At 44.9% G+C, this 8,755-nt stretch overlaps 1 protein-coding gene across 1 annotated transcript; it reads left to right on the top strand.

Annotated features, from left to right (window-relative positions):
- The first annotated feature begins 1,667 nt into the window (after window positions 1–1,667).
- On the top strand, window positions 1,668–7,738 carry LOC119364793 (eukaryotic translation initiation factor). Its single transcript, XM_037630326.1, has 9 exons — window positions 1,668–1,966; window positions 2,545–2,616; window positions 3,536–3,631; window positions 3,814–4,038; window positions 4,644–4,741; window positions 4,873–4,960; window positions 5,047–5,397; window positions 5,478–5,720; window positions 6,253–7,738. Exons 1-9 carry the CDS (start codon window positions 1,811–1,813, stop codon window positions 7,291–7,293), a joined length of 2,370 nt encoding a protein of 789 aa, XP_037486223.1. The 5' UTR covers window positions 1,668–1,810; the 3' UTR covers window positions 7,294–7,738.
- The last annotated feature ends 1,017 nt before the right edge of the window (window positions 7,739–8,755 follow it).

Here is an 8,755-nt window from a genome sequence, read left to right as displayed (position 1 = left end):
AATTCTCTTTGGCCAGGCATGCCTCGTGCCCACCCCAAGACCAAGTCAGATATGAACTTGGCCTGTAACGAGGAAAATTTGAGGATAAATACTTGGGTTTCCCACTCCGGCTGGCGGCATGCACTAGGGAAAATTTTAAATTTTACAAGGAAGACTGATGAAGCACATATGTGTGTGGGGAGATGGTCATCTAGCGCAAAAGTGGAAAGAAAGTATTGATAAAGGCAATAGCGCAAGCCATTCTAACCTATGTTATGGGAGTCTTCAAGTTATTGTGCTTGGTGTGCGAGGACCTGGCAAGGGTGCCTAGGAGTTGTTGGTGGGGTTCACGGAAAGCACACCGGAAAGCATGGGACCGAATTTTTCAGCCAAGGGCGAGAGGTGGCCTTGGATTCTGGGATTACCGCTTGTTTAACCAAGCCTTAACTCGCATGACAGGCATGGCGGCTGCTGCTTGCTTTCTCACAAGAGTGGTTGGGTGACCCCAAGTATAAGGGTGAAATAACCTAGCAACAAATATTTCCCTTGATTTGAGAACCAAGGTTTATCGATCAAGAAAGAGTTCTCACAGCAAACAAAGTCACGAGGTACCTGCACAATGCACACAAGAATAACACACTCTTCCCCCAACGTTTCAAGAAAGTTATCAAGCTTCTTGTCCAGCTAGTTACAAATGTAAATTGCACGGTACGATAGGAATTGATAGATAAATAAAATAAAATAAATGATACAACAGAAAAAGTAGTTTTGTTGAAGTTTTCAATAATGGAAACAACAACTACTTACCATATGTATACCACAAATCTGCCAATTATACCGCAAAATGGACCTAATCAACTAGTTGCAAGCTGTGCGGTTCCTCGGATGCTAGAATGATTAGAAACCGCGAAAAATTGCCGCAATGTTTAGAAATCAAAGGTGAATCTCAAGGCAAAACTGAGTTGCAAAAGTAGCTACTTCTCTATTTATTCAACGAAATTTGCATGGCTCGCAACAAACTATTGGTGAATAAGGAACAAAACCAAAGTGGATCTTGTTGGTGTAAAACAAAAACATAAATATAGACATATGTACACATGCTAACGAGACACATATGTTCATTTTCTTTATACCTGATTCGTGTATGATCTAATAACATGGTGTATTAACCTGACATGTCATCGTACATAATGAGATATATACACCATTGATCGTTGCATCCGATTTTGTAATGCGTTGCATCCAATTTTGTAATGACAATATTATACACATACTCCTACGTGTATTAAATATTAGAAGTATGTTCTAGTACATATTTGGAAAATACATGAAATACCCGTCCAAAGTCACATGCCCTGGGTGTCCATTACAGCCTGCGACTGGCGAGATAGCATCGCACTTACCATGCAAAAAAAGAAAGATAGCATCGCACTCCAGCAGGACCCGGGTACCGCAGCCGTAAATCCTCCAGTCTCCCCTGCCCAAAACCGTAACTAGCCACCACCGTCACGCCGCAGGGCGTACCGACGTGCGGGCCCGGAGCCCCCGACTCCACGCACCTCCACTTGTGAAAGTACGAAACTGCCCCGCGGTGGCAGCAGAAACAACGAGGCTTTGCCCCCACAGCCCTAATGCTCCCGGGATAAAACCCCACCTCCTCCCGTCACCGCGCCTCCACTAGGAGAGAGGTCGCAGACGGAACCCAACCCTCCCCACCCCCAAAGAAGAAGAAAAAAGCTCGGATTCCTCCGCGATTTCCTCCTCGGCCGCCCGCCGATTCCCTGTCGATCGAGCTGTCGCGGTGCCTTGGTCGGATTCGGGACCCTCAGCCATGACGACAGACCAGCCAGTGATCAGCCTGCGCCCCGGCGGCGGCGGCGGCGGGCCCCGCGGCGGCCGCCTCTTCGCCCCCGCCTTCGCGGTCGCCGCCTCCGGCTCCGGCGACTTCCTCCGCCCGCACGGCGGCGGCGCCTCCGGCGTCTCCAGGGTGAGAGCTCCCGCCGCCCGATCTGGGGGGAGGTGTTACTGTTCGATGCGGGTTCGATTGGTTTGCGGATGGGCGGGAGGGGGAGATCCAGCGGGGAAATATCGGATCTTGGCTCTAGGCCCTGCGCTGGTCTGGATGGAGCGTTTATTGGTCGAGGACGCTGTCTAATTAATCGATACGCGGGGATTTATTAGTCAGTACGCTGCTTAACGAGGTTTTAGGCCGCGATAATGCGCAAGAAGGATGTGTTTAGGTGCGTGCGGATTTACGCTGGCTGCTTCTGTAGGCTACAATTTAGATTTCAGAGTATTCACTTGTGGGGTGAGGGCTGTGCTCTCGACAGGGTTTCAGCTGTCATGGCTGAGCTTCTGTGTAGGATGAGGTGGGCTTTTGGCATAACCAGTGACCTCAAGCAGATTCCTGGGTTTATCACTACTTGCACATATAACATGTTAGACAATACTTACATGCCTAGCCAGACCAAACAAGCTGTTATACATTGGCAGATTTTGGCTATGTTCTGATTTAACTTATAGACCTATTTCTGCTATGCTGACATGGATGCTACTTTGGTGCAGATTGGTGACTTGCATTCTGAGACACGTGAGCGTGTTCGTTATTCAAGAGATCAACTTCTTGACCTGCGCAAGGTACATCCCTGGCACTTCACACGAAGTCAGTTTCTTCATAGAATTTTTGTTGTAAATATCTTCCTTCAATATGCTATGGTTAGTATACCTTGTTATCTGGTTTTGCTGAAAGATGCCAGCAGTGTGTGGTTCGACAGGTTTGAGATTTATCAGGGAAGAACTATCAAGTTTGATTAATCCTGGATACTTTCGGCCAAGCCATGAATAGTGCATAGGCTGTGAAGTACCCCCACCCACCTGCCCACCCACTTAGTTCACTGATGTATGCCATTGCCTGAGTGTACAGCCAAACTTAACCAATAATGAATTGTGTAGATTGTCAGTAGAAGACTCCGTTTTGTATGTTTGAATGTGTGTGCTGGTATATTAGTGGAAATAGGCTGTCATTGCGAAAGTTATCTAGAAAGGCAGTGCTATTTTGTAAGTAACATCATGAACTGGGGGAGTATGGCTCAAGGATGGAAGTAAATACTAGAGGCACTCCCATGAAACAGAGGTGGAAGTGCACCTGTTGTTGTCAATTTGAGGAGGCAGAATACTCTGTAGCGTGCTTGACTTATCCCTGAGCAGTAGCAGTTTGATTAGTCATGTTTTATTTTGAGCCTGCGGGAAAAAAGGCTGAGTTGGAAGCCAAGTTTCTAACCTATTAGGATGGTTCTCCTTTATAAGGGTGGAAACTGATAAGCAACATGCCGGCTATGATGTGGTAAAAATAGTTCTAGACAGGGATGGGCTATCTTTCTTTGTGGACATAATTGTGCTTTCATCTTTGGTCCAGCGAACTTAAGTAACTATGTGTTATAGTTCTATCTGCACAACCTAACCACCCCATGGGACATATGTTGAATGAAATATCTAATAAGTTCTTCCTGGCAATGCAGACGCATTATTTGCATGCACTGATATAATATCCTTGCAGATTACTGATGTAACCGAGCAAATCTTGAGGCTTCAGCAAGAAATTGAAGCAGAGCTTCATGGTGACGATCAGAGCTGGGTTCGCAATGATTCAAATGTGAGTTCTTCATTTCCATGTGCATTGTATGTAGTTTACCTATTTTTACAATCTGTACTACAATGTTTTGCATTCTTATTAAATGACCTTCATGCTACCATATCACTAAATTTATTACAGTTCTATGCTAATTTGCACATGTGGAAGATGGAACCCTTATTGTTGTCCTTTTTGTTATGCAGGTGCAATTGCAGACACAGGCACAGCCACAAGTACAAGCTCAAAACCGGTTTACTGAGACAGATAACCGTGACTGGCGTGCACGCACAGAGAAACCTCCAGCACCAGCAGTTCAGGAAGAGAAGTCTTGGGACAACATTCGTGAGGTTAAAGAACAGTACAATGCAAGTGGCAGGCAGCAAGAGCAGTTTAACAGGCAAGATCAATCGAGCTCCCAGAAAGCTCAGGTACCTTCAAGATGAGGCATCAGTCGTTTACTCCTTTGCTCCCTTTGACCTTTTTGTAGTAAATTTTGAATAAGCTCGTGTTACCAATCATCTGTTTTGTTTGCTGGTTGCTTCCTTTTTGGATTGAATGCTGATTTGCATCGATTAATCGATTCTGATGTGACGCGACTCCATTCATCACATCTCAGTACAGTTGCTTGGTTCTACTGATCTGTCATACAGTCAATGTTGGGATTATTGATACAACTCAACAGTGTAGTCTGATCATGGTTCTGTTGTGCTATTATATAATTTGCTTAATTAAATATCATTCTATGCAACTATGAACATACCTTTCTAGCAACCTAGTATTCAGTAGGAAACTACATGCAGAAGTTGTGTGTTTGAATAGAAGTAAACAAGTACTCCCTCCGTCCCAAAATAAGTGTCTCAACCTTAGTACAAAGTTGAGACACTTATTTTGGGATGGAGGGAGTAATATATTCGGTGGTGATTGATTTCATGTGTTGTTATGCTTTGTTCTATTTTTCAGTGCTTATTTTTCCCTACCGAGGTAGTGTTTGGCCGTATGTATATCCCTCCTTATTTTGTTCTCCAAATGTCAGGTTGGCCCCCCTCCTGCTCTTATCAAGGCTGATGTACCTTGGTCAGCCCGAAGAGGCAATCTCTCGGAGAAAGACAGAGTCCTGAAAACAGTGAAAGGGTAATATTATGTTTTTCTTCTTCTTGTTTGTTCCTGTTGAAGTGGCAATTTTCATTCCTTGTTTACTAAGCATATATTACCTAGTTTGTATTTGTCGTCTGCATGCTGTTTATCTGCTCTTGCTTGTGCAGTATACTAAACAAACTGACGCCAGAGAAATTTGATCTACTCAAGGGCCAACTGCTAGATTCTGGAATTACTACTGCTGATATTTTGAAGGTTTGATTTGTTTCTAGCTGTGTATTATAATCCCATGTCCTCATGACTGTTCCTGGTGATTCATCTATCTTCTGCTTTTCATTCAGGATGTTATCTCTCTCATATTTGAGAAGGCTGTTTTTGAACCGACGTTCTGTCCGATGTATGCTCAACTTTGTTCTGAACTCAATGACAACCTCCCGACATTCCCTTCTGAAGAACCAGGCGGTAAAGAGATTACATTCAAACGTGTGCTGTTGAACAATTGTCAGGAAGCTTTTGAAGGTGCTGACAGCCTGAGGGTTGAGATTGCAAGTTTGACTGGCCCTGACCAAGAGATGGAGAAAAGAGACAAAGAAAGGATCTTCAAACTTAGAACACTTGGAAATATTCGTCTGATTGGTGAGCTACTCAAGCAAAAGATGGTTCCTGAGAAGATCGTTCATCACATTGTCAAGGTACACTTTGGGAAATCGACGGTACAATTATTATTCCATGAAAACGTGCCTAATCCGTTTGTTGTATGCACTATATGTAGGAGCTACTGGGGTCTGATAAAAAGGCTTGCCCTGATGAGGAACACGTCGAAGCAATTTGTCAGTTCTTCAATACGATTGGTAAACAGCTTGATGAGAACCCAAAGTCTCGCCGAATCAATGATACCTACTTCGTCCAGATTAGGGAGCTAGTAGCGAACCCTCAGTTGACCCCACGTTCCAAGTTCATGGTCCGGGATTTGATTGATCTCCGTTCTAACAACTGGGTGCCTCGACGTGCTGAGGTAAATAAAATCAACCAAGTGCATGGACTGTTTACTCTACATGCAGTTGCTTTCATAGTGATTTAATGGATCGATGTTACTGCTTTGCTGCTATTATGTTGAACTATATTACCTTTTTATGTATAACCAGTTAACGACTGTTGCTGGGTACTGGCTCATCTCATTTTAGTAGTTTGTTGCATATTGCCAGAAGAGGCATATCAACTTCATAGGAAAACTGGAAGTTCTAAGATCCTAAAGGTTAACGTACTAGAAGAACTGGCAAACCAAAAATGATTAGCATATTGGTTTGCAAATTTCTTGGAAATCAGTCAGATGTGCACTTTGCTTTGTACACTCAACATGCACATGCTTATAGTCAGTCAGTTAAAACCACCACATTACTTGATTATACTGAATCTGTTCTCAAAACTAGAATGACACTTAGCCTTCAAACAGTTTTTCCCACTTCTATGACTGTTCTTATAGCAACTGAGTCCAGCTGGATTTGTGAATCCATCCATTGTAAACTTTTTGTGCTTGTAACTTTCAGATTAAGGCGAAGACAATCAGCGAGATCCACACAGAGGCTGAAAAGAACCTTGGATTACGTCCAGGGGCCACAGCGAACATGAGGAATGGCCGTAATGCACCAGGTGGGCCTCTTTCGCCTGGAGGTTTTTCAGTGAACCGGCCAGGAACTGGAGGTATGATGCCTGGGATGCCTGGATCTAGAAAAATGCCTGGGATGCCTGGGTTAGATAATGATAACTGGGAAGTTCAGCGTTCTAGATCAATGCCAAGAGGCGACCCGCTTCGCAACAACCAGGGTCCGTTGATTAATAAGGTTTCATCTATTAACAAGCCATCACCCATCAACCCCAGGCTTCTTCCTCAAGGCACTGGAGCACTGATTGGCAAGAGTGCACTCTTGGGCACCGGTGGTCCACCATCCCGCCCTTCCAGCCTTGCGGCTAGCCCCACTCCTTTACCAGCTCAAACTACAGCATCACCAAAACCATCAAGTGCAACTCCAGCTTCTGTACCTATTCCTGACAAAGCAGCCAGTTCTGCCAAGGTGATCCCTGCAGGGCTTCAGAAGAAGACAGCATCTCTTCTTGAGGAGTATTTTGGTATTCGTATTTTGGATGAAGCACAACAATGTATCGAGGAGCTGCAGAGTCCTGATTACCACCCTGAGATTGTTAAAGAAGCTATCAATCTTGCTCTGGATAAAGGTGCCAGTTTTGTTGACCCTCTTGTTAAGCTTCTGGAGCATCTGTACACCAAGAAAACTTTCAAGACTGAAGATCTGGAAAATGGTTGCTTGCTATATGGGTCGCTGTTGGAAGATATTGGTATTGACCTTCCTAAAGCTCCAACGCAATTTGGTGAAGTGGTTGCTCGTCTGATTCTGTCGTGTGGCCTGAGATTTGAAGCCGTAGAGGGGATTCTAAAGGCAATGGAGGATACCTTCTTCCGCAAAGCAATATTCACCGCCGTGACGAAAACCCTAGAAGCAGACCCAGCAGGTCAGGCCATATTGAGCTCACATGCTGCTGTAGTCGACGCGTGCAACAGCCTCTCGATATAACAGCTCTTGGCAGCTCAACTTCTCAGGTGCTGTGTCTAGTGAAAAACAGCATATGGTGTATTCTCTATAGCTTAGGTGTTTCACCGCAGAGGAACTGGGATGTGAGCAACAGCCAGTTTTGAGCTGTATATTTTTGCGAGGTCACATGAGTGTTGATTATTGTTTCGAGGAAAGGAAGAAGCCATGGATTTTGGTCTCTCGGTGACGGCGGCCTAACTCCCGCTGGAGCCTGGGAATGAACAAGGCTTTTTTGTTTTCAAAATGGGATGTTTTTGTGTCTCCTCCAATGTTATTATTTCTTTTCAGTTCTTACACAATTTGTAACAATGTACTGTGGTTTTGGAGTATTCTGTCGGTTACAATATATCGTGTCAGCATTGTAGGAGTCGAAAACTGAATCTAAGATTATTTTTGGCTTATTACTGTCAGCCTCAGTTCTTGGTTCTGATCGTTTGATTTTTTTTGTGTGTGTGTTGCTTTGATCATTAGATGCTCTTCGAATAGCTTTTTGAATGCCCTTCGATGAGGGTTTTGAATCTATTTCAAAGTTCGATGTGTGTGTGAATAGATCGTTAGATTCTTGAATGCCCTTTGGAGAAATTGCAAGGTTAGTTTGCTTCATGTTTCTCTGTTTGTATTCCATTTCCAGTAGCCAAAAACATCAACCAGACGAAACCTGTTTGCTTGCCAAGTGCACACGAAATGTTTTTTTTGTTGCTGTTACACATAAGTTTTGAATCGCTTCTGGCCAAAATAACGCAAATGTAAAAATCTGGTACAAAAGTAGTACTACTTTCATACCAAAATATATAAGGCCTTGTTCGGTTGTAGAGTATTTAATCCTCTAGTGGATTTAATCCTCTGGAGGATTGGGTGATCCCTCACCCTACACCAAATCCCCTCCTGGACTAAATACATGTCATTGTGAATTCCATATCACTTATTATGCATTCGGTTAATCCTCTAGGCCGCCACCACCACGATGCCTTGCTGTTAATACAGAGAGAACGAAGAGTGGACAGAGGAGAAGGCGCACACAGGGAGAAACAGAGAACCAACCTGAAGGTCTCGTCACCAAATGCCTCCTCTTCTCCGGCGTGAGGCAGCGGGGAGATTGGATGAAGTCCGGCTAGGGTTTGGGCCTGGCTCCATGGCTGGTCTGGGTCGCCGCCGAGCTCATGCAGCTTCGATTGGATGTCCAGCCGACGGTTGAAAAGGGGAGAGGAAGGGGGAAGGAGGAAGTGCGCCGCCGCCATCTACTCCGGTAGAGCCGTCGTTGTCAAATCGAGAGAGGGAGAGAGGGTCGGGGCTCGCGTAACGTTTCAGGAGAGGGTTGCTTCCACGGGGTGGGACGCGTGGGTCATATCCCGGCGATTTCCACGGGGTTTGCGAGGGATTTGGTCCAGACCGGGTCTAACCGAAGGCTTTCATAAGCCAGACCGGGAACCGACTCCGGCCGGGG

The sequence above is a fragment of the Triticum dicoccoides genome, chromosome 2B, assembly GCF_002162155.2.
Source record: "Triticum dicoccoides isolate Atlit2015 ecotype Zavitan chromosome 2B, WEW_v2.0, whole genome shotgun sequence".
Classification (NCBI taxonomy): domain Eukaryota; kingdom Viridiplantae; phylum Streptophyta; class Magnoliopsida; order Poales; family Poaceae; genus Triticum; species Triticum dicoccoides.
Note: the sequence above shows the minus strand (reverse complement) of the source record. Positions and strands in the feature narration are given on the sequence as shown.